Here is a 26,774-nt window from a genome sequence, read left to right as displayed (position 1 = left end):
TCTACGCGCAAGCTCAGCGGGATGGGGAGATTAAAATTTTTTATTTTTACACTATCCTTTTTTTAAAAATAAAATAAAAATTTGTAACTTGTAATAGAAAAAAAAAAGCATGACAGGACCTCTTTATTGTGAGATCTGGGCTCAAAAAGACTTAAAGAGGAAGTAAACCCTGATGAGTTTACTTCCTCTTTCATTCCCTGCAAAGGCAAAGCATAATGCATAGTAGTCCATTATGTGCCGCCGCTGTCCCCTGTAGTCCGGCGCATCCATCTTCTCGGTGGGGTCTCGCTGCTCCTCCGCTGTCATTCTGCGAAGCCGCGATGACGTGACGCCTGCGTGCCGCTGTCTGCGGCGTATGCGCCGTAGACAGCAGTGCCTGTCTTTCGGCAAATATCTCCTAAACCGTGTAGGTTTAGGAGATATTTCTTGGACAGGTAGCCCTTAATCTAGGCTTACCTGTAGGTTAAAGTGTGTTGTAAGGGTTTACAACCACTTTAAATGCAATAAATGTCTTTTTTTTTTTTACACTCTTTAAGACCATTGGGGAGGAAGTGATGTTTGACGTCACTTCCGTCATCCAAGGTTATGGAGCAGAGTGGGGGCCATCTTTCCCTCTACTCGGCTCCATGCTACTGAGGGGAGAACATCAGATCGGCTCCGGAAAGCAGTGGAGGTAACCGTAGCGCAGTGGGTGCACCTCCCCCCGCCGCCGATAAGTGAACTTGCGGTCAATCCGCCACAGAGACCCGCGTTTATGTGAAAGTGGACCGCCGGCCATTTAAGAGGCTATCAGGATTATGGCAGCTATTTGGTGCCATGACAACAGTATTTCATGTCAAAGTACCGACTTATAACGATGGCGGCTGGTCCGTAAGTGGTTAAAGTAGATGTAAACCTCCATACACACAGTGAAGTGAACAGCCTCCGATGAAACAAATCTCCCTACATAAGTTTTACATGTACATCTTCTGTCTTCACCTTGATATACTGTTTAGAAATTGCACGAATAATTTTTGCTTCCTAGTTCCCCTCTAGGGGATCATTGCTAGACACAGACAGCTGATTGGAGGAAAGGCGCACACACCCCCTTCCCATGCAGAGGTTGCCTGTGTATAGTTTAGCTCTGTTCTAATCTATTCATAGCAACCTTCTCTGATGCGCACTTCAGGCTCCCCTCTCCAAGAGCTTGTCACAAGTTATCAGGCTGATAACTGAGGAACTGAGCTGGACAAAGCTACCAGACACAGGGCTTTGAAGAGAGATAAGAAAACACTGCAGATATATGTGCCCAGCTCAAAGTTCATGAATCGGGTTTACATCCACTTTAACATTTCAGTTTAGATGAATCTTAGAGCTGTTCAGGTCCACCCGTCAGTCCACCCGGACGTTCAATGTACTGCTATGGAGCGACGGATGTCCGCAGTCACATGTCTGCTGACATCCGATCTACTGCTAAATCCAGACAGATGGAAACCCTATTTTCCATCCGTCGATCAGATGAAAACTGACAAGTGGTCTGTTTTCCATCCAGTTCCCCAGAACGGAGGTCTGACAGGTCCGTCTCTGCACAGTGTGCAAAGACGGACTTGTCATCTGCCGGCTCAGCGGGGATCAACGGAGCGATCCCTGCTGACCAAGTGGAGTCTGTGAAAACGAACAGAAGTGTGAAAGGGGGCCTAAGGCTTAATGTACACGGGATGTTTTAAAACCTTTCCTGAATGATTTAACTTGAGATGGCAATCAACGTTTAAAAAGTCTGTTTTGCCGCATTCCCGTTTAGAAGCTTTTTTTTGTTTGCTTTTTTTTTTTTTGCAAATTGTCAAAAATGAAAGTCGTCTGTAAACAAAATGCAGCTAAGTGCGCATTACCGCATCTACATGTGTTTACCAGCGGTTACAGGCATTTGGCGTTTCACATCCATCCTGAATGCATTATTTTTTTTTCTTTACAAAACTACTATAAACGACCGTGTGTACATGTACTGATAAGATAACAGAGGAGAGTTTGGGGGCAGCTGAAAAAAACGCCCAACTGTACTTTTTAGCTACATGGCTTAATCTACTCTTGTTCTGTAAAACCTAAAAAATTCTGTACTGTACACCTTGTACTGGATCTGAAATGAGTTGGATTATTTAGGTCATGGGTGCTCAACTTGTAGCCCTCCAACTGTTGCAGAACTACAACTCCCATCATGCTTGTAACCTTCAATGGCTTGCAATGCCTCATGGGACTTGTAGTTCTAGAACAGCTGAAGGTCCACAGGTTGAGCACCCATGATTTAGGCACACAACCTGCCTTCCCAGGGTTTTTTTCTTTCTATTTTCAGCCACAGTGGGTTTTCAATAGGATGAAGATGGGCTAATCCAGCACTTAAGAGTAGTAAAGGATCCCCTCCAAATTATACTTACCTCAGTCCGATGCTGCATCTTCTGTCCCCCTGATTTCTCCTATACTGAGAACCAATTGATTGAACACTGTGGATCACTCCGTTCTGACAGCTCCCCAATCGGAGCTGCTGACTGTCAATCAGCAGCTCTCTGCTCTGCCGCCTCCTTGCTCATTGGAGCGCTGAGCTGTGGAGGGGTGGGGAGCGACCGGCTCAGACTCTCAGCGGCTCGCTGAGCGGCATGTAAGTCCAGGCACCTTGTTGTTATGACGTTTCCTAGACTGATTACTGTGATGTCAGCAGAGAGCGCACTTCTGCGAGCTTTGGCTATACCTCTCCTTTAAGATAGTCCTTTAATATAACGCCTCGTACACACGATCAGATTTTCAGAGCAACGGTCTCCGTTTTATGTTGCACAGTAGCATCTTGTTGAAATAGAAGAGGTTACTCGCCATATGACAGAATTCAACTTCAAAAGTGACGTAATGTGTTACATAATTTTGTATGGTGTTCTTTAGTTTCTGAGCATGCGTAGTCTTGCTCTTGATTTATTTTCAGACGAAAATCGGACGTTGTTCACACAAATTTTATAGTCTGCACATCTGTCTTTTGCTGTACGATTAATCTGAATTGACTGTCGGAAGCACCATATTAACGATCTGAAAAACTGCAGATCGTTCAGACGAAATTTTACTTCCGATTTTCGTATCGTGTGTATGGGCCTTAGAGTTGTGGCAAGATTTTGTGCCATTTCATGCCATGTAAAATATTAGTGCACGTGGCCAGTCTGCCCCTTTTTAACACACCTTGATGTGGGTAATCTAGGTTTTTGGAAATGCAGAGTTTGGCGAGTTTGCATAGTTGACAACTGATTTTTTTTTTTGTCAGTGACTTAATTTGGAGTATAGGGTAGATCAGTTCACATCCGCACATAATATATCTTGCCTTGTGTTTTGCGTTAGAAGAACAGTTGGTGTGCAAGAAGAAAAATGCAAGAATTTGAAGTGTCTCGTTTGATAGTTGGCATTTCCTGCCCTTTAAAGCGTACCCTATATAGTTTCATAGTTAGTATGGTTGAATAAAGACACCAGTCCATCCAGTTCAACCTGAGTGAGTGTCTACAATTGTCCCTATCCCTGTACATTGCACACTCACAATGGTCCCTACCCTCAAGGAGCCCACAATCCAAGGTCCCCATACATATACTAGGGTCAATTTTTTGGACAGAAGCCAATTAACCTACCTGCATGTCTTTGGATTGTGGGAGGAAACCGGAGTACCCGGAGGAAACCCACGCAGGCACAGGGAGAACATGCAAACTCCAGGCAGGTAGTGTCATGGTTGGGATTCGAACCAGTGACCCTTCTTACTGCTAGGTGAGAGTGCTAACCACTACACCACTGTGCTGCCCTATATGTTATCGCAATGTAAAACTTGCACAAGTAACACTGAAAATACAGAATGACTCAATGATCTTACCTTAAGTCCAGTGATTTTCTAACTTCCTTTTTTGGGATTATCTGCCTTTGAAGTCCAAATCGGCATTCTTAGCCCTGCCTTGGCTCTCTACTGCTGGACTAGAGTCATTGCCTGTGTCAATAGGAATTAATCTTGGGTACCCTGGTGATTCTTTCTCCCAACAGCTGTGCCTGCAATCATTTTACATACCTAGTGAACTAATAAAAGCGGGTTCTCTCTACAGGTGAAAAGTAACAGGAAACAGAAAAATGTAATGCTTGAATGTACTCTAGAGGAAGGTTTGGGGTTGATATAGGTGCATGACTATACAGATCCTTTAAAATGCCTAACCTCACATGCTTTTAATTGGTTATTAGGCACACCCAGTCAATTTGTTAAGAAAAAAAGCTGAATATTCATATTTTTAAAAGCCTAGTTATTATTGGATTTTTTTTAGCCATTTACCTGTTTTATATGGTCAAATCTGATGGTGTACAGTTTAGGGATCTACTAATATCGTGTTTTTTCAGGCCGACATTAGGTGATAATATCCTGTATATTTAAACTTCTTTATTTTTTTTACGCTGTTCTTTAAAAAAAATATATATATTTTTTATTGCTGTCACATCCCTTGTGACAGTAATAGGCAGGGACAGGTGCTCTTTTTATTGAGGGATTTGGGGTCTATAAGAACCCAAACCCCTCCTCTGCACTTGAACGTACAGTATTCAAAATGTCAAGGTCAGCGTTTTTTAAACACTATTTTTTAAAACTGACCCCTTTAGGATGCCAGTAACCCGTAAGACCCCATTCACACCTGAGCGTTTTGTAGCTTGAAGCCTGAAGCTACAAAACGCTAGAGGGGAAAAAATCTATTATTCTCAATGGAGATGGTTCACATCTCCACTCCATGTCGCCTGAAGCTGAATGCCTGAAGCTCAAACAAGTTCCGGACCCTTTTTTGTCGCTCGAATCGAGCAGATTTGGGGCGTTTTTTTCTTCTTTTAACATTGGTGACCTTTTGTCCTGCACAAAATCGTGGTAAAACGCCGCAAAATCGTGGTAAATTTGCACAATTTTCTGCTTGAAAATGCTACGCTCAGGTGTGAATTTAGCCCAAGTGATGTCATGGCATCGCTTCCGGGTTTCTAGATCTGAGACCCAAACTAAGGTGATCTGGCTTTGTTCAGGTCTCCGGCCAGCCGGTAGACATTTTGACTGGTTGCTCACCCCTCCCATTGGGGTGGGGGGGGGGGGGGTGTCCAAGTGATTGAAGCAATGCTTTCAGCACCCTTTGTAAAGCTTTGTGACACCACCTTGCTGGTACCAAACAATATACAGTGTAAATGAAGAGTAGGAAGGCAGTGAAGCGCAGGTGTTCTCCAAATAGCTGTTTTACATATTATACCCACTATATCACTGAAAATAATTTCTGGTGTTGACATTCTAAGGCAGTGGCCATGATCCTAACAGGGCATTTCTTGTGTATATGTGGGTAAATGAGGCATGAGTTTTTTATTAATACCCCAACAAAAACTTTAATTTTGTATCTAAACCAGCTGGCCTGTAACCCTTCTTGTCTTTTTAGGTTGGCTCTTTTATAAATCGAGGTGCACCTGAGCCACCCTTGGACAGCAGCATTGTCTGGAGAGGGTAGTGTTGGATGGACGGACTTAGTAGATGGGATTGACATTAGATACTAACAAAGCCCAACTCAAAATAACTTTTTTTTTAAAGCAGATTTAGAAAGTTTTGTTGCTTTTGGGAAAGAAAAAGTTTTTACAAAATTTAAAAATAAAAACCTGATTATTGTAAGCATTTGGAGTACCATGGCCAGACTTTGCTGGACTGGATGTTGCAGCGATATCCTGAAAGTGATCTTTTGGCACTTTGTTCCACATGGGGTGCTTTGCAGCCTCTATTCTGGGAAACTTTTGCTGCAGAGCACTTCGCATGTTAAGAGCTGCTTGCATTGTCCCAGTGCTTGCTCTGTCCCTGAAGACTAAACCCGGCCATATACAGTATGGATCTATGCATGTTAAAAACAGGGTTTTGTTTGCACACATTTGCAAATATATGCATAATCCGTATTGCCTACATCAATACGAATTGTCTTTGACTTAGGAACATGGTATCATGGTACGAATTCTTGGACATGTGGGGTATGCTGCTGCCTTCAGGAGGTTTGGATTGGAGGTTTGGACATTAAACATTAAGCCAGCCTGCGTACAACCCCTCCAATTGTTAAAACCCCTTGTGTCCCTGGAGGTTGGAAGCCTTTTCTTCAGCTCTGCTATAGAACACTGTTTATGTATGGTATACATTTTATGGCCAATTTTTTTCCCCCCTTCAATCAGGATATTGGCACTGTGGTGGCTATTCTTTAACTTCAATACTTTGATTCCTCTGATAGTTGCTTCGGATCTGTGTTTTCTCAGCAATAGCTTTCAGAGGCTGTGCGCAGACCCTGCTGGCCTGTTTGCGGGACCTGTCTGGAATGTGACCGTGACTTTTGGGCGCTGAGCTCCACATGTGGTACTATTCAGATCTTGTTTTTGCTACAGACCTCTCTCCAGTCCCATAGTCGTATCGTAGCCTCTGGTGTGACCCAGTCTCTGAAGACCAGCTTTTTGAATAAGCCCATGGATGGGGTGAAAATTCCCTGGAATGTGACCTTTGGGCACTGGCCTCTGCATTGTGGTGCTTTCCAGACCCTTGTGTAGCCACAGACATTTCCAAGCCCAGAGCCGTGTTGTTTTTTTACTCACTGTGGTAAAGATACCTGGAAAGTCCCTTTCGAACAAGTAACTCCACGTTTTGCGTCCTCTAGTCCTGAGGTACTGCGTCTCTAGTAAACCCCAGTCTCTGGAGTCTCACTTTTGAGTAATGACATGTATATGCATTTTATTTCTCAGCATATCTTTGTAAGTCTCTACTCCCACCTATTGAATTGGCAATTGTGAGTTATTTGGTTTGTAACCTTAAGTCACAGAGCTGCACTCTAGTAGTTTTTCTCAGACTTCCATGTACAATGTTGGCTGCAAGATGCTCTCCAAGTACCCATACACACTATTAGATGTTCTGCGGATTTTTGTCTTCAGATTTACCAAAACCATGTAGTGCAAGGGGGCCTGCCTGATTGCATACAAATTGAAACTCTTATGCCGCATACACACGGTCGGAATTCCAGCCAGAAAAAGACCGATGAGAGCTTTTCATCGAAAAATGCGACTGTGTATACTCCATCGGAATTTAGCTGTCAGAATTTCCGCCAGCCAAAAATTGATAGCATGTTCTCAATTTTCCCGACGGAAAAACTTTCTATCGGTAATTCCGATCGTGTGTATGCAATTCCGACATGCCAAAAATCACGCATGCTCAGATTCAACTACGAGACAGAAGCTATTGGCTACTGACTATTGAACTTCCTTTTTCTAGTCGCGTCGTACATGTTGTAGGTCACCACGTTATAAATGATCGGATTTTGATGTGACCGTGTGTAGGCAAGACAGCTTGAGCTGTATTCCGTTGGGAAAACCATATGAGAGATTTTTCCGACGAGAATTCCGATCGTGTGTACGCGGCATTAAGGTTTGACCTCAGATTTACCAAAACCATATACTATGAAGACAAAAATCTGCAAATAATCTAATAGTGTGTATGGGGTCCAAGTCTAGAGCTGTGCACAAAGACACCAGTCTGTCCAAACTGACTTCTTAGACGAGAACCACTGTGCCGTTTATAGCCTTATTCAGTCTCCTTAGATTATCCGATCATGGGATATCGCTGGAAAGTCAGTTTTGTTTGCGAATGTTTCGGGCAATTTTCTACTATCGGCTACAAAGTGCTTTACAGGTTCAGAACTGCAACACAAGCTCAGGTGGACTCTTAAAAGTGGTTGTAAACCCTTTAAACCACTTTTTGCTACAGGTATTTATAGGCTTACCTGTAGCTACCCTATATATCTCCTAAACGGTTTAGGAGATCTCTCCTGTATCTGATGATGTTGGCACATGCACACTGAAGCAAGGGCACGAATGTATATATGCCGTTACCGGCGGCTCTGGCCAATCGCAGCGATGGAGCCCGCGATACCTGGAGAAACAACTCTGGGAGGGATGTCGCCAGCCGGAGCGGTGTATGAGGGCCGCTGCGGGGTCTTTGATCTAAGGTAAGTAATTCATAATGAGCTAGTATGCGATGCATACTAGCTCATTATGCCTTTGTCTTGCATGTTTTTTATTTTACTTTATTTTTTTGTTAAAGGGTTTACAACCACTTGGATTTGGATATTGAGAACACCAGTTGTGCTGTAAGCAACCTCAAAGTTAGTACATTTGCAAACTTAAAAAATAAAAAAATAAATTGGCACAGTGATGATTAAAGTGGTTGTAAACTCTCCCCCACAACTTTGTCCCATGTAAATCATCATCAAAAAAAACCCTAATGAACACTACTTTAGATATCTCCTTACTTGCATAGTATTGTAATCCTTTTTGTTCTTTAGAATGACCTCAATTAATGAATAACTTGTAAAGCACTACAATGCGAACGGAATCTGAGCATGCCCATATCTCCCACAGTGTGCAGAGACCGCCCTGTCCGCCACCGGCTCAGCGGAGCGATCCCCGCTGAGCAAGCAGATCATCGCGGGGCGGATCATTACTGATCTGTCCCGTGTGAAGGGGGCCTTAGCTGTTCTGCTTTTATAGAAACCTCTTGTCTGTCCTGGCTTCCTTTTCTTAAAGTCAAGATTTGGATGTTAGACTTTCACCTTACTACAATAACTTTTGATAGTTGACCACCTTAGCTGTTGGTCCAAGTATTCTCTTATGTGGTTACTTGTTCTTCCACACATTTTTCACGAGGATGTTTGGTTCTCTCTACATTTAGTTGAGGCCAATCACGTTTTCATGTTCTGCCCTAACTTGCAATACCAAATTGATCCTTGCTATTTTCTTGGCAGTGGCCTTTACCTTTTTCCATACTGATGGGTTTCTCTGATTAATTTTCTTGCCCTCAATGGACTAAAATAAAAAAAATGTACAGTAAGTTTTTATTATATTTTTTTATGCTCTTTATGAACTCTGAGATGGGGTTTACAGGAGAGCATATTCAGTGTGTAGTGCAGTAATCTCTAGTTATAATTATGCCTTCACAGTTCTTGGGTTTTAAGTGCACTTGTTCTTCAAGGCATTTAGATCTCATAAAAGCATGTTACAAAATAAATATGCATCTCCCTTTTTTCTTTTTTTTTTTTTTTTCCTTATGTTTTCATTGTCGTTAATTACAGTGCTTCGTAGTATAAAACAAGGCTATGCACAGATTAATTTGTAGATCATCACTTAAGTCTGATTATGAGAAGCACATATATCAAACTTAAGTGCATTTTAATTTCCAATTGAGTGGACATTGTCATATTGATTGTTAAAAAAAAAAAAAAAAAAAAAAAACAGCCTCGAGATCGGAAGGCTTATTCTGTAAGTGAAAGCACAGAATGCACTGAATCGCATTAGCCAATTGGAATTAAAACCCCACTCTGGGATAACTTAACAGATAAGATAATTTTCTGGTCGGTCCCCCTTTTCTTCTCGAACTGTCATTGACCTCCAAATCGGATACAATACATGTGATGGCCTCAATCATTTTTTTTCTAATTTTGATTCTGACTGATCTTTGTGGGTTGCTCTGCACGTTACACCCCCCCCCCCCCCCAATCGCTCCTCGTCCCAAAGGAAACTACACCTAATGCTTTGGAATGTTTCCTGCTTTTATGTTTTTTAGGATGGTGTGTGGGCAGTGTCAGGTGGAATATTTAGACCTCTGTCATTGCTTGATATAATTTCACATTGCTATTCAGCGGCTGTCTTAAAGGCACTTGTAATCGCTGCACACCAGCTCGTACTCTACTGCTCAAAAGACCTGCTGGTGTGGAGCAGCTTAGAAGATAGGATGGGGGCAGGCGGAGCTGGTGTAGGCAGATTTTAGAAAACACTTGCAAGAAGTTCTTAATTCAGATTACTGACAACCCACTGTTTCATGGATGTGATGTCAACCACAGAGCTACACAGGGGTGGTGGGGGGGACCAGTCCTCCCGATGAAGCCCCACTCGTCCCCCCCCCCCCCTCTGCTCTGTGGTGCCGGCATTGCAACTGTGGGCACCCAGCTGTGGCTTCATAGCCGGGCACCCACTGTGCATGCGCGAACAGCGCTGTTTAGCCGCGCAGCAATCTGGGACCTGACACGTGTCTCGGATGACTGACAGGAGGAAGGGGGCAGAGCTGAGCCCTTCCTGCACTGAGGGGAAGTGATGTCACCAGCCCAGGCACTGAAGGAGGCAGACTACAAGGGCACCCCTAGCAACAGGCATTTAGAGTCGAGTTAAAACAAAGGAATTTTCAGACAATGTATTTGGTTTTCGTTCAGAAATTACATTCATTTTAAAAACAGAATGTTAAAAACAAGTGAAAATTTCAAGCAAAATTCTTTCATTCAGTGAAATGTACAAAGATTTTTCATCTGAATATTCTCATCTGAAAATTGATCCGTGTGGCCAGCATAAGGCTTGGTACACACCTACGCAGTTTGCTTTTGATCTGTTTTTGCTGTGCGTTTTGATTTTTGCGCACGTGATTTTACTGCAATTTGCATTTTTGCAGATTAAAAAACACAAATTGCTGCAAAAATGCATTACATGCTTTTCTGCAGCTTCTCTATTGAAGTATATTGAACCAATAAAGCACCATTTTGTGTTAAAAGTCCCTGACCCTTTCAGATATGAATGTGTCCCATAGGAAACCATGTAAATGAACTGTAGTGTATTTCTGCAAAAAGCACCAATAAGCACATAGATGTGAACCAGGTCTAAGACGTTTAGTAACAGAATGGGGTCAAAAAAAGTAAAATGAGCCCTTTATAGTAGAAAAAAGCAGATAATCACTACTGAAAGGGGTTCAATTGAACAGTGAAAGTAATATTTACAGTAGCGATTTGCTCTTTGTACTATAAAGGGCTAATTTTTAGGTTTTTTTAACCCCATTATGTTACTTGCCAATTAATCGATTATGAAAATGGTAATCGATTAATTTCATAATCGATTAGTTGTTTCTGCCCTTACTCAAAATGGCCATGGTCAGGTATGCTAGGGTTTTTTTTTTCAGAGTGATTTCTTAGCAAACAAAGCATAGAGACCTGGAAGGATGGCAGAGTTTGCATTTTAGAAATGAATTAAACAGCGTGTAGCATTACCCCTGCAGGAGCTGCTCGCTTTGTTGAGAAAAGTCTAACCAGTCTTTGCTAACCCTTTATTTTATTTTTTTCCTTATATTATTGTCTCTTGGATTCTTCAGTCAAACTTTTATGTCTCGAATTGGAAAATGCTCCTTGAGCTACTGCTATGATTACTGTTCCTTGTTCCATAGCAATTTCCCTGAATCTGGTAGACTAGCTTTTGAGGTTTCCCTGCAGCACCCTTTTATGTGAAAGGGGAGGATGCATTTGCTTCCTCAGTCCTGTCTGGGGCTAAAGTCTCCTTCATTCTTGCCTACTCTTGTGGGGGTGCGTTGCATGTACTCTGCCCCTTCAGTCACATTGAGTTCAGGATCATACCCCCTGATTTCTTTGGTACTCGGTAGTCCTTTCAGACCCATGATGGGCCGTGTTTTTTGTTGATGCAAAGCTTTTCATTGGTAAGTCTTGATTAGCGAGGTTGGTTTTCAGGCTAGAAAATGCGGAGTTTCAATCTAAGGGAATCGTGCATGCAAAGGCATTGGGCCTTACAGTATAGACTAAGTCAGGGGTTGACAAATTTGCTTGGAATCTAGGAGCCAGGTCCGTGACGGCGATCTGGACCTGTCCCTGGCCTGACATGGAGACGAGTGAGGGGAAGATAGCAGCCCCCCCACCTGTCTGTGAGGTCTCTCTGACCCCAGATCTCATATAGAAAAAAGCATGACAGGTCCTCTTTTTATATTACAAGGGATTTTTACATTCCTTGTAATAGGAATAAAAGTGACACACATTTTTTTTTTTTTAAAAGAACAGTGAAAAAAATTTAAAATAAAAGTTAAAATAAGAAAAAAAAATTGTTTTAAATGCGCCCTGTCTTGCCAAGCTTGCGTGCAGAAGCGAACGCATATATGAAAGCGTTGTTCAAACCACACATGTGAGGTATCGCTGCGATCGGTAGAGTAAGAGCAATAATTCTAGCCCCGGACCTCCTCTGTAACTCAAAACGTGCAACCTGAAGAATTTTTTAAACGTCGCCTATGGAGATTTTAAAGGGTAAAAGTTTGTCGCCATTCCATGAGCGGGCGCAATTTTGAAGCATGACATGTTGGGTATCGATTTACTCGGCGTAACATTATCTTTCACAATATAAAAAAAAAAATTGGGCTAACTTTACTGTTGTCTTTTTTTTTTTTATTAAATAAAAGAACTTTTTCCCCAAAAAAGTGCGCTTGTAAGTCCGCTGTGCAAATATGGTGTGACAGACAGTATTGCAACGACCACCATTTTACTCTCTAGGGTGTTAGAATAAATAATAAAAAAAAAATATATATATATATATATTTTTTTTTTTTTTTGTTTTGTTTAGGGGTTCTAAGTAAAGGGATGGAGAAAGACTGGCTCATTAGCATTGTTGGTTGTAATTCCAACGGCCACCACAAGAGGGCGCTAGATTCCAGAAGGAACCATAGGATCACAGAAGGCCTCAAAGCCGGGGGCTCAATTACCGGCCGCCTGCGGCGCGGCCCGATGTGATCGCGCGGGGGGGGGGGTCCACGGAGACGGGATACCCCCAGCTATGCTGCCCCAGGCGCAAGGTCGCTGATTCTAGTCGCCAATGCGACCTGGCGACCGGGTTTTGTTGAGCACTGAACTAAGTGGTCTTTCTCTTCCCTTCATGAGAACTAATTATAGTTTTGCCTGTTTTGGGTGGGATATATGGTTGCTGCCCCTTCCTTATGGAATCCTTCCCACTTATGGTGACCTACCTTCTGGATCTTGAGCATCAGGTTGATTCGGTGTCCTCCATCTGGTTGTTTTAGCAGGTCTCTCCATTAGTAGGGACTCTGCCTCCTCTGGTTTAGATTTGGGTCTTGCACCTTTTAAGAAGCTCCTGGGCTGCAGGTAGTTCAGTTCTCTTGTTGGGCCTGTTGGCAATTGTTGCCCACTCTCCATTTGGACTCTTCTGATCCCAACAATATATGTATTCATGTATCCTTCGATAGAATTGAAAAATTTACACTTTTGTACTTGCTGTAAATTGTATTTCATTGGGGACACAAGTCCCACCTGCCACAGGTTTTGTCTGTGCTACTGGGTACTGTATGGCATGCATTGGGGTGGGGGGTTTATCCTGGGACCGGCTTAAAAATTGTCCGGTTCTCCTGTAGGTGGCAGTAAAACCCAACAGTATCTGATTTCCTGTGTCCCTTAACCACTTAAGGACCAGAAGGATTTGCCCCCTTAATGACCAGACCTTATTTTGCGATTTGGCACTGCATCCCATTAACTGACAATTGCACGGCCGTGCAACGTTTTACCCAAACAAGATTGTCGTCGCCCCCCCCCCCCCCCAAATAGTGCTTTCTTTTGGGGGTATTTGATCACCTCTGCATTTGTTTGCCGCTATAAACAGAGCAACAATTTTGTAAAAAAAATAATTTTTTGCTATTATCCATAAAAAAAAAAAAATAATTATATAATTATAAAAAGTATTCATCAGTTTAGGCCGATTATATATTCTACATATTTTTAGTAAAGAAAATCGCAATAGGCGTATATTAGTTTGTGCAAACATTTTATCGTGTCTACCAAGTGTGGGATAGATTTAGGGACTTTTATTTTATTTTTTTACTAGCCATGGCAGTGATATGGTGGGATTTGATCCTCACTCGGTTTATTTTTTGCTAAGCAAAAAAACGAACATTTTGAAGAAAAACGTTTTTGTAATGAAATTTTTCTAAATAAGTTTCCTCCTTCACTGATGGGGCAGCACTGATGTGCACTGATAGGTCACACTGGGCACGCTTTGTCAGTGTGAATAGCGGAAAAGCCGATCAACAGCACTTTCCAGTTTACGATGTGACCAGCTTAGATTGGACACAGCTGATCATGGTAAAGAGCCTACATCATGGGCTCTTTACCAAGATCTGAGATGCGGTCTGTCAGACTGACTTACCACACCACCTATTGCTGTGCTGCACTCCTTATTCTGCTGGTCGTTGTGACATCCAGTCAGGATAACGAAACCACTTTGCGGCTGTCATATTGCTATAGTATATAGCAATATGACAGGTGGGAAGTGGTTTACATACGCCAAAAAAAAAAAAAAGATTTTACGGTGACTTAAAAAATCCAGTTTTTACTTTTTGCTGTGCTATATTTTAGCTCTGGTCTCCAACCTTTGCCCCAAGGACCGGATGCAGCCCTTTCCTAGCCTTTATCGGGCCTTTGGGTCACTATTCCTGCCAATGATGAGAGCCAATATTCCTCCCACTGACAAACTATGGGACATTAATTCTTCCACAGGGTACAGGTGATGGGGTATGATTACGCAAACTATCACAAATGATGGGGTTTTACTCATACTCTAAATAACTCCTGTTATTTCTCACTGCTGAATGCTGGGCACGGTACATTTTCTACCCTCACTGGCCACAATCCGGCCTTCTAAAATTTGTAGGACAGTAAACTGTCCCTGCGTTTGAAAAGTTTGAATATCCCTGTTTTAGCTAAAAGCTAAAGTTCAGTTTTTTGAGTTAAATTTTAACCACTTGCCACCAGCCGTTGTCATATGGTGGCAGGTCGGAACAAGCCGTGGTAGCTGTAAGTCTGCTCCTTTAGGTGGGATTGCAGACATGAGCTCGTGCCTGCAGGGGTGCTGATGCTCATGGCCGGCGGTCATGGGCACAAGAGGCAGAGCAGGAACGTGTGTGTGTGTGTGTGTGTGTGTGTGTGTGTGTGTGTGTGTGTGTGTGTACAGACAAGTCCCTGTTCTGTGAGGAGAGACAGATTGTGAGTTCCTAATGACTAGGAACCACGATCTGTCATCTTCTATGGTCTCTCCCCTACAGTTAGAACACGTGCGCACACACGGGAACACAGTTAACCCCTTGATTGCCCCCTAGTGTTAACCCTTTCCCTGCCAGTGACATTTACACAGTAATCTGTGCATTTTTATAGCACTGATCGCTATATAATTGTCAATGGTTTCAAAAATGTGTTAAGTGTCTGTCCACCATAATGTCGCAGTCCCGAATAAAAATCAGATTGCCGCCATTACTAGTTAAAAAAAAATAAAAATAATAAAAAGGCCATAAATCTATCCCCCATTTTGTGGATGCTAAACTTTTGTGCAAACCAATCAATATACGCTTATTGCCATTTTTATTACCAAAAATATGTAGAAGAATACATTTCGGCCTAAATTGAGGAAAAAAATTTGCGCTAAAAAAAAGGAATATTTATTATAGCAAAAAATACATAATGTGTGTGGGTGTTTTTTGAAGAAAAAAAAATTGTTGCTCATTTTTTGTTTATAGAGCAAAAAAAAAAACCTACAGAGATGATCGAATACCACCAAAATAAAGCTCTATTTGTCGGAAAAAAAATACACCAATTTTGTTTGGATACAGCGTCGCAGAGCCGCGCAATTGCAAAAAAAAAAATGTCCTGATCATTGAGCAGCCAAATCTTTCAGGGCTGAAGTGGTTAAAATGGTTCTAAAGGCTTACCTTCATGCATGAAGGTAAAAAAAAAACCTGTTGAGCTCCCTTTCAATCCATTGATGTACATGAGAGCATTAGCTCCCGCTGCTGTCAATCACAGGGGAGAGACAGCCTCGTGTCTGGATGGACACGCAGGGCAATGTCTCAGCAGCGTGCCTGCTTGGGTGCCCCAATTGGGGATACCCAAGAAGAGGAGGAACCACTGAACAGAGCAGGTGAATATGACATGTTTGTTTTAAAAATAAAAAATAATTTTTGCCTTTTTAATATCACTTTAATTTAGTTGTACATTTATTGGTAGTGATTTGAACTTTTATTCCTTTCCTCAGTATTGAATAATAGTTATTGTAATGAAGTGAATGCTTATTTCTTGTCTTTCTTTCTAACCAGCAATTCGGATTAAAGAGGAAGAGCCAGATCCAGAAGAATGGCAGCTTACTGGTGATTCTACAGTTAACACCAATGATTTAACCCATCTGAGAGTACAAGTTGTTGATGATGAACTTGACCAATCAAATCAAGAGGGAAAAAGGCTAAGAAGAGTAGCATGCACTTGTCCTAACTGCAAAGATGGAGCCGGAAGGTACTTGTCATGTATAGATCGCACTTGTCATATTTAAGTTTTGTAACTATTAAGGTAGGATTCTGACACGATTTTCACACCAGCTAAGCACTTTGTGTATTAGAAGCAATTATTTAAAATGTTAATATTTTTAACCTGGATCTTCCTCCCTTTTAAACTGGTGTTAAAGAAAACATTAGCAAATACTTTCATGTTTTATGTAAACAGTGGAATGGTGTTGAGAACGAATAAAAGCTTAACACTTTTACATCTGCAGTCACAGGTACTAGTGTAGTAATGTATTGAAGCCGTAAGTGTTCTGTTTCTTTCAGCTGGCTTTCTAATAAGTGTGCCACCCAATCACTTCTACATAGGTTAAGAGGTAGTTGCACCCACAAAACTCACAACTCTGCTTTCTGGGTTCACCCTAAAGGCCAAGTTCACTTTTTGGTAATGCACATATTTTGGCAAGAAAAAAAAAGTGCTTTTATTTTTTCAGGGGTGCAATGTTGGTATCCTGCAGACAGGCCCATTATTGGTGTAATGTGCTTTGGAAGGTAAACTTATCCTTAAACACCTGTGAACCCATGATGATCCAAAAGACTAAGTGTGTAGAATCAACAACTTTATTTTCTTTCCTCTGCAATGCCTAGAGCCACACCAACCACAGGAGTTGATCTAGCACTGTGATAAGTACCCTCACCAACCAGTAGTGAACTGCAGAAGGAAGCAAATAAGATAGGAATAGCATCAGATGATTGCCATTTGCTTATCTGAGTGTCCCTGTGTTTTGGCTTAAAGTGGGGTGCCCCTTAAAAAAAAAAAAGTCAGCTACCAGTACTGCAGCTGCTGACTTTTAATAATCGGACACTTACTTGTCCCAGGGTCCAGCGATGCGGGAAAACAAAGCTCTGCTCGCCAACCCCCCCCCTACCCCCTTACTGTGGGCACCCGGCTGCCGCACACCGTGATACGCCGCTCAGTCATCTGGGACCTGTCACGTGTCCCAGATGACTGACTGCACCGAGGGGAAGTGACGTCGGCTGCCCGGGCACTGAAGGAGGCAGACTGAGGGACCCCCTAGCAACAGGCATTTAGAGGTGAATTTAAAAATAAAATTCCAATTGGGGGGGGGATTTTAGCCATTTTATTTGGGGGGGGGGGGCACCACTTTAATATGAAATGCTGTTTTATTTATCAACAGGTTTACTTTAAGAATAAAGTCTGTTTAAATGACTTGGTACAAAAAATGTAAAACCTAAAAAAATGTAAAATTTGATTTTGGTTAAGTGAGGTTTTGTTTCACCACGATTGTACAGAATGTGAATTGCATATTTAAATAGGTGGTTATTAAAATGGTGCAGAGTTTAACAGTAGTTAATTATAGCAGAAGTCATTATTAAACAAATCTATTATTTTAGGGGTACAAACCTTGGGAAGAAAAAACAACACATCTGTCACATCCCAGGATGCGCCAAAGTCTATGGCAAGACCTCACACCTAAGAGCTCATCTTCGTTGGCATTCAGGGGAGCGTCCTTTTGTCTGTACCTGGATGTTTTGTGGAAAAAGGTTTACCCGAAGTGATGAGCTGCAGCGACACAGAAGAACACATACTGGTAAAGATACTCTTCCCTTCTATTTATTTATTTATTTTTTGTGTAAAAATAAATAAATTATATATATATATATATATATATATATATATATATATATATATATATATATATATATATATATATATATATATATTCTCAGTATAATGAACCCCCTTGGAATTAACTGGTGGTCAGCAGTAATTTTGCCATTTAAATGTGATCACAAAAGTACCCAAGCACAATGTGTTTTAAGCTGATGGCACAAAAACAATTCAGATTTCTCGTGTCTTAATTGAACACGCCCATTAACCATTCACTGTGCTGGGGGGGAAAAGTAAGCCAACCCTTGGAGTTAATAGCTGGTCAAACCTTCTTTAGCAGCAATAAGGAAGCACTTTCAGTAGTTCTGGATCAGACCTGCACAACATTCAGGAGGAATTTTTGATCATTCCTCTTTACAAAACTGTTTCAGCTCAGACACATTTGTAAGATGTCTGGTGTAAATGGCTCATTTTGAGGTCATTCCACAGCATCTCTATGGAGTTAAGATCTGGGCTCTAAATGAGCTGTTCCAAAAGGTGCATTTTCATTTTCGGATGTGCGGTGGATTTACTCTGACGCTTATTCATTGTCTGGCTGCATAGCCCAACTTCTCAGCGTTAGCTAGCAGACATCTCCTGACATCATCCTGTAGGATATTTTGGTAAATTTGAGAATTTTCCCCTCTGATCGAAAGTGGTACTGGCCCTGAGGCAGCAAAGCAAGCCTAAATCATGATCCCTCCACCATACTTCACTGTTAGGATGATGTTTTGATGTTGGTAAGCTGTGGCCTCTTTGTGGCATACCCCACTTTTAATTACACAATGGGGTTTATTTACTAAAGCTGGAAAGTGCAAAATCAGGCTCACTTCTGCATAGAAACCAATGAGCTTCTAACCTCAGCTTGTTCAGTTAAATTTTGGTAAATAAAATCTGGAAGTTCATTGGTTTCTGTGCAGAAGTGAGCCTGATTTTGCGCTTTCCAGCTTTAGTAAATCCCATTGTGTACTTAAAAGTGGGGTATGCCTGTATATAGTGCTGAGTATTCTTCACAAACAATTACCGTATATACTCGAGTATAAGCCGAGATTTTCAGCCTCTTTTTTGAGGCTGAAAGTGCCCCCCTCGGCTTATACTCGAGTCATCGCTGTCTGCCCGCTCGATCAGCGTGTCGAGCAGACAGACAGCGGCCATTCTATGATTCAAAAGCCGCGCCTCCGGCTCCGCCTTCGCCTGTGATAGGCGGAACACTGAATTTCCCAGCAGCCTGTGTTCCGCCTATCACGGGCGTCGTCTCATCCTCGTACTACGGACGAGGATGATACGACGTCCGTGATAGGCGGAACACAGGCTGCTGGGAAATTCAGTGTTCCGCCTATCACAGGCGAAGGAGGAGGCGCGGCTTTTGAATTTTACAATGGCCGCCGACGAAGAGGGCACGGGACGGAGGCAAGGCACGGCACGGGACGGGACGGGACGGGACGAAGGCAAGGCACGACACGGGACGGAGGCTCGGGACAAAGGCTCGGGACACAGGTAGGCTGGACACACACATACACACACACACACACACACACACACACACGGATGGAGACACACACACACGGATGGATGGATGGATGGAGACACACACACACAGGGATGGATGGATGGATGGAGACACACACACACAGGGATGGATGGATGGAGACACACACACACAGGGATGGATGGAGACACACACACACAGGGATGGATGGATGGATGGACACACACACACGGATGGATGGACGGACACACACAGGGATGGATGGATGGATGGACACACACACACACACAGGGATGGATGGACGGACACACAGGGATGGACGGACACACAGGGATGGACGGACACACAGGGATGGACGGACACACACACAGGGATGGACGGACACACACACAGGGATGGACGGACACACACACAGGGATGGACAGGCATGTCTCACCCTCGGCTTATACACGAGTCAATAAGTTTGCCAGTTTTTTGGGGGGTAAATTGGGGGCCTCGGCTTATATTCGGGTCGGCCTATACTCGAGTATATACGGTACATTTTTGTTTCATCAGTCACAAAACACTTTCCTAGTAACCTTTTTGGTTTGTCAGTGTGCTCATTGACACACTTCTGTTGGTTAGATTCTTCAAGTCCTTTAAAACAACCACCAAGACATCAGTGCACTCATTTCCCATTGTCCTTTGCGGAGATTGAAAGGATCTTGACAAAGGTGTTCATCCCTCCCAAGCAGCTATCAGCCCTGTGCCTGTTTGAGGGGGACTTTGTTCAAAAGTGGTCTGCCCCAGTTCTGCATCTAGCAATTTATGGTCTTAATGAAGCATTAACTAAGCCTGTGGAGGATATGCCTGTTTTCAGGAACCCAAAGACAAGCAGTTAAAAGCCTTTTCTAAAACCAAGTCTGGCAATCAGTTTTCCCGCAAACCTGGAATTCCAGGTGGAGAATGCTAGATATGGACTTCATGGCAGTAGGCGTTCTGGTGGCTCCACAGAATCTGTTCAGCCTGATCTACCTCTATCCTTCCCTGAAAATCCTTCCACATCTGCTCTACAGGATCAAGATCATAGGTTTTCCAGTGATCTTAATTTTTCCAGACTGGCCCAGATAGTGTGGTATTCAAACCTGACCCCTGGTGGGTTCATCTGTGGGCCCTTCCAGATCATCTGGATGTTTTGTCCTAAGGACCAGTTTACCACTCAGTCTCTGGCTTTAATGACATGGATTTTGAAGCCCATGTATTGAGGGACCGAGGCATTTCTTGGTAATTCACACATTGTGAAAATCAGTCTATCATTGCACTTGACAGACCTCTGTTATTGAGGGGGGGGGGGAAAAATATTTTCATCCTAGAAAATTCTCAGTAGGATGAGTCAGTCCTAGCATTTCTTCAGTTGGGCCTGCATCAGCATTTTATACAGTGTATCATAAAGAGGCAGATTTTACTATGTGATCTTGTTCCAAAGATTCTTGGCTTCCTTCTCTGTAAGACTCCTTTCACACGGGGGCGTTTTGCAGGCGCTATAGCGTTAAAAATAGCGCCTGCAAACCACCCTAAAACAGCTGCTCCATTCACTCCAGTGTGAAAGCCTGGAGCGTTGCTCTGGCAGGGCGTCAGAAAAAGTCCTGCCAGCAGATTCTTTGGAGCAATGAACTCGCCTCTCCTTCCCACTGAAATCAATGCGGCAGTGTTTTGCAGGCGAATTTAACCCGTTTTCGGCCACTAGCAGGGGTTAAACCCTCCCCGCTAGCTGATGAATAGTGTGAAAGGGATCTAAATCGCCATACACACTGTCAGTTTTTCTGCTGAGTTTTTTTCCTTCAGATTTACCAAAACCATATAATATGAGGTCAAAACTTAGGAGTTTCAATTTGTATGCAATCAGGCAGGCCCTTGCACTACATGGTTTTGGTAAACCTGAAGGAAAAACTCAGCAAAAAAAACAAAAACTGATAGTGTGTATGGGGCTTTAGAGTTTTTTGCCCAGTGTGGGTTCCCCTGTGATTTAGTGGAATCTAAATGTGTTCTTTTGGCTCTTAAATGCCTTTTGAACTTATGCAGTATATTCTCCTTCCCACTCTTACATGGTTGCTTCCTTGCCTTCACTACTGTGAGGCATGTTTGAGCTGGCAGCCTTGTCCTGTAAAGAACATCTTTTTCTTTTCCTGGGAACAAGGTGGTGGTGAGGCCAAAAGTCTCCTTCCTAAGGATGCTTTAAGCTTTTACCTCAACCAGGACATTGGTTCTTTCATCCCTCTGTCCGACTCCAATTCATGAGATTTCCCTTCAATGCCTTGATGTAGTTTGTTCTGTGCATGTCTCCCTAGCTGCCATTGCTTCCATTAAATCGTCTGCCTTTCTATTTTGTTATCCCTGATAGCCCTAGTAAATGAGCGTGTCTCGTATTCCATCACTTCTTGCTGGCTCAGCCAAAACTTTCTAAATCTGAGTGCTTCTTCTTGAGCTTTTTTTTTTTTTTTTTTTTTTTTTTTCCTTCAGATTTACAAGGCTGCCACCTGTGTCCTCCTTTGATGGCAGCTTCAAACACAAGGTCTTTCACATGGCTTTGAGCTGCCTTTTAGTTTTCTTGTGGGTCTTTAAAGCTGACCCATACATGGATCGAAGTTTAGCCGGTTCAGCAGGAACCGGTCAAATTTTGATCAATGTTTGGCCTGTCCCATTCACGAACAGTCAATCTATTGATCAACTTCTCCTGGACTGGTCTGTTGGCAAATTGTCACTCGATCAGTGCATGCAGCCAATTGAATCAGTGTATTTTGTCGATGGGAGAGTCCCGCTGTCAGAATACAATGAACAGCAGGAAGAATTCAGTTTTTGTCGCTCAACCTGCTGGCTGAAAGGAGAAACTGACTCGCCTGTGGCCAGCTTTGTTTTGTGGCCTGCCACTCAGCTGGACTGTTTATTTTATTTATTTTAATGTCCCTGAATAAACGAGAGAGAAAATTTGGATTTTTGCACTTTCCAGATTCTTGGAGTTATTGGGGACAAAGGTCCAACTCCTCTGTGTCTATGATCGTGCTTTTGGTACAACTGTTTCACCAACCTAAGACATTCTAAGAGTAGGACAGGTTAGACCAGGCTGACCACTGATATAGTGCTTCAGTGTTCCTCGTGAGAGTTATTTCTATCTATTACATTTAAAGGGGCCTTTTCTGTTCTCTATTCAGTATAAGGGTCATGTAACCTCTTTCATTGCACCACTCTTCTGTTCAATCCCCAGGAGCCAAGTGTAATACCCAATGACTCCAGGTATAAAAGGGCATGCAACTTGCTTTTTTTTTTTTTTTTTTTAATATTGTGACAGTGTATGATGTACACAATACTCTTTCCCCAGTCACAGCTTAGGAGTGAGAAAACGTTTAGTAAAAGTTGCTTAGGGAATCAAAGTATATGGAATATGATCCTGTAGTCCCCAGTTTCTTCCGACAAAGCCAAACATGGAGAAAAATCCATGCCGTCATGCTCAGTTTGCATTGCTCAACTTTCCGAGCAATAGGGATAATAGGGTGTGGACATTTTGAGATTTTCTTAACCACTTGCCCACCAGCGCACGACGATGTACGTCGACAGAATGGCACGGGCAGGCAAATGGGCGTACATGTACGTCCCTTTAAATTTGCCGCCCTGCCACCGGGAGCACGCCGCCGGCGGCGCGCTCCCGCGCTGGTCGGGACCCGCGGACTCGATCGCCGCGGGCATCCCCGCGATCGTCTCACGGAGCGGCCAAATGAAGAAATGCCGTTTGTAAACAGCATTTCTTCATTCTGCCTAGCAACTAGTGACGCTGATCTCTACTCGATGTGATTGGAGCAGAGATCAGTGTTCACTAAATGAAAGCCCAACCCCCCCACAGTTAGTAACACACCCCTAGGAACACTTAACCCCTACACTGCCACCCACTGGTTAACCCCTTCACTGCTAGTGTCATTTACACAGGAATCACTGCATTTGTATAGCAGTGATTACTGTATAAATGACAATGGTCCCAAAAATGTGTCAAAAATGTCCGATGGGTCCCCCAAAATGTCGCAGTCACAATACAAATCGCTGATCGCCGCCATTACTAGTAAAAAAAAAAAAAATAATAATAAATTATTAATAAAAATGCTATAAAACTATCCCCATTTTGTAAACGCTATAACTTTTGCGCAAACCAATCAATAATCGCTTATTGCGATTTTTTTTTTTTAACCAAAAATATGTAGAAGAATACGTGTCGGCCTAAACTGAGGGAAAAATTTTTTTTTATATATATTTTTGGGGGATATTTTATTATAACAAAAAGTAAAAAATAATGCGTTTTTTTCAAAATTGTCGCTCTATTTTTGTTTATAGCGCAAAAAATAAAAACCGCAGGGGTGATAAAATACCACCAAAAGAAAGCTCTATTTGTGGGAAAAAAAGGACGTCAATTTTTGTTTGGGAGCCACGTCGCACGACCGTGCAATTGTCAGTTAAAGCGACGCAGTGCCGAATCGCAAAAAGTGGTCTGGTCTTTGCCCAGCAAATTGGTCCGGTCTGAAAGTGGTTAAACTGTTGCACACAGAATCTGGTGCAGCTAACTTCAGTTTGTTCAATTAAGCTTTGACAATACGCCCTTATTCACACTAAACATGGCTTTGAATTCAGATGAACTTGCATGATTTCATGATTCGTGACCTGTCAAATTGTGCCAATGTGAATGTTGGCTAAAACCTAAATTGACTAGCTTTTATGCCCAGCTGCACCAGATTCTGCGTGCACCAGGTTTAGTTAAATCCCCCCACAGTGTGGTTCTAGTCTCGTAGTCTGCTTGGCTGACATGCCTCCCACTCAACTCTGCTTCTTTGATTTGCAGCATCTTCCTGTCAGAACAGCATTGTGGAAACCAGTGTTCCCTGGCTACCCACGTCATGCCACTGGCCAGTCTATGAAACTTCCTTCACCCCCCTAAAATCTGAAAAAAGGGTCACTTTGAACTCATGAATTGTAATCACTTTCTCAGAAAGAAGACAACACTGTTACCCACAGATGCCTACCTGAGTATGTGGCACAGAAAACTAATTTAGAAAATGTACTGCTTGTGACAATACAGCTTAGAGAAACCAAAAAAGCCACTCCATAGATTTGATATTCTTTGTAATTATTCAGGTAAGATCATTAGCTGGACTCTCAGGTTTATTATAGCTGAAAAGTGTGAAAACTGTGATGCCCTGGGCAACACTTTATCCTGCTAATTGGTTGCTTGGGCAACACTGTTCTCTGTAACTGCAGAAGGTATGCTTTTAGGCTGAGTTTACACTATTGCGAATTGGATGCGGTTTTCCCCGTATCTAATTTGCATGTTAGAAGACTAGAGCTGCACTATCCTGGCCAAAATGGGAATCGCAATTATTTATTTATTTTTTGCTTAAAATAAAGATCACGATTTTCACGGTGTAACATCTTTCACATTGTACAGAAATGTAATTTTTTTTTTTTTTTTAAGTCATTAAAGTATATTTTTTTTCCCCAAAAAATTGCGTTTGAAAGACCGCTGCGCAAATACAGTATGACATAAAATATTGCAACAACCGCTATTTTATTCTCTAGTCTCTGCTAAAAAAAAAGTGTGTGTGTTTGGGGGTTCTAAGTAATTTTCTAGCAAAAAATACTGATTTTAACTTGTAAGCAACAAATGTCAGAAAAAGGATTAGTCTTTAGGTGGTTAAACTGACCTTATTTACAGACCAAAGTTCATTCCTGTTTGATCTAACAGAAGACTCTGACCAGTTCTCAATGGAACTGGTTCACACAGCTTGGACGGCTGCAGAGCAAATTTCACAGGGGTCCTGTGCGTCTTTTGGTCTGCTTCAGGTCCGAATTCAGCCCTGAAACCCACCGGACCCTGCTGTGAGCCGCTCCACGCAACTTGTGTGAACCCTGCTCTAAAGTGTCTACGTTTTATGTCCATTTAATAGAAGTGTGAAAATTATTTGTGGTCACAGGTTGTTTGGGATTATTTTGTTAATGAAAATACATTCTACAGCTTTAACTTGAAAAGAAATTGGTATATCAATTAAAATACAATGTTTTTAATCTAACAGGTGAAAAGAAGTTTGTGTGTCCAGAGTGTTCCAAGCGATTTATGCGAAGCGATCACCTTGCCAAACATATTAAAACCCATCAGAATAAGAAAGGCATGCATGCCAGCAGTGCTGTACTGGCATCCATAGAAGCAAAGCCTGATGAAACATTGATAACTGCCGAAGGTACAACCCTTATCCTTGCAAACATTCAGCAGGGAGCTGTATCCGGCATAGGGACTGTAAATACCAGCAACCAAGATCTCCTCTCCAATTCTGAGATTCCCTTACAACTCGTCACAGTTTCTGGAAATGAGACAATGGAGTAAATATCATGCGACACCTATTAATTGTGGTTATTTTTATACAGTAGTGGAAGAAAAAGCAAATCCTTGTTCTTGAGTTCTTAGATATCTTTTTATTGATGTGCAAACTTTTGGATTGACAGTAACTTGGTTATACATGACACTGAAATGCCTTACTTTGTATGCTATTCCATACGTATGATCAATTGGTAAAATTGCATGGCTTTTGTAGGTACTTTTGGAAATCTAGAACTGATGAAATTTTACCATGATACATACAAGTATAAATAACATTGACAGATGGAAATGGTAGTCTAACCAAATGCATCAGTCCCGTGTGGTTTAGTGTAAAAAAAATAAAAAAAAATAATAATAAATGTCAAAAACAAGTAAAAAAAATAAGAACATGTTGGTATTTATCTATTGTAAGATAACAAAGTTGATGGGTCACGAAAAAATTATGTTATGAGATGACATTTTGTAATTTTCTTGATGACTGGAATTTTTATTATGCATAACTGACAAATCATGTTGAACAGCACTCATAACCCGGCTCCCTTTTTACCATTCCTCTGCTTACAAGATAACAACCAATTTGTTTTAATTAGGTGATCCTATGTACACATTTTAAGCATTTCTCTTGTAAAGAACTATAAGAAAAATAAATTCTACAAGTTTTAATCTGACGATAGCCACTGTCTCTAGACTGTGTTTAATAAAAAGCCATGCACATAAAATGTATTTGCCAAAATTCTTCTTAATGTTTGAGTCATGAAGGCAATATAACCAATGTTGAAAAACTTGTAGGTTGAAGCATTTTTTTCAATGGTTACATGCAATGAAAAAAGCACCCACTCTCTTGAACACTGGTGGACCAAAAAATAATAATGAATTGTTTGTCATTAAGCACATCTTTCGATCTCAGATATTCAGACATCGAATACCATTATTGTAAATTAAGTAGGCTAGCATATGCAAACATGATATCAGTCGGTCATTTCCATAGTGAAACAAACAAGGCATACAAATCCTAGTCATGGGGAAACCAGAGAATTATACAAGGGTGTGTTTTTTTTTTTTGTTTTTTTTTTCCCCC

At 42.0% G+C, this 26,774-nt stretch overlaps 1 protein-coding gene across 6 annotated transcripts in view; it reads left to right on the top strand.

Annotated features, from left to right (window-relative positions):
- SP3 (Sp3 transcription factor) overlaps positions 1-26,369 on the top strand; it is a 58,868-nt gene extending 32,499 nt beyond the window's left edge. For all 6 annotated transcript variants that reach the window (XM_077448028.1, XM_077448024.1, XM_077448026.1 and 3 more), the window contains 3 exons: positions 15,971-16,163; positions 17,564-17,760; positions 25,395-26,369. In XM_077448028.1, coding sequence (XP_077304154.1) covers positions 15,971-16,163; positions 17,564-17,760; positions 25,395-25,702 — 698 coding nt within the window. In that variant the 3' untranslated portion in view covers positions 25,703-26,369. The remainder of the gene's footprint in view (positions 1-15,970; positions 16,164-17,563; positions 17,761-25,394) is intronic.
- The last annotated feature ends 405 nt before the right edge of the window (positions 26,370-26,774 follow it).

Source organism: Lithobates pipiens, unplaced genomic scaffold (genome assembly GCF_037356315.1).
Source record: "Lithobates pipiens isolate NorthernLeopardFrog02 unplaced genomic scaffold, aLitPip1_a1.2 Scaffold_22, whole genome shotgun sequence".
NCBI classification, from domain to species: domain Eukaryota; kingdom Metazoa; phylum Chordata; class Amphibia; order Anura; family Ranidae; genus Lithobates; species Lithobates pipiens.
This window is presented reverse-complemented; position numbering and strand designations above follow the sequence as displayed.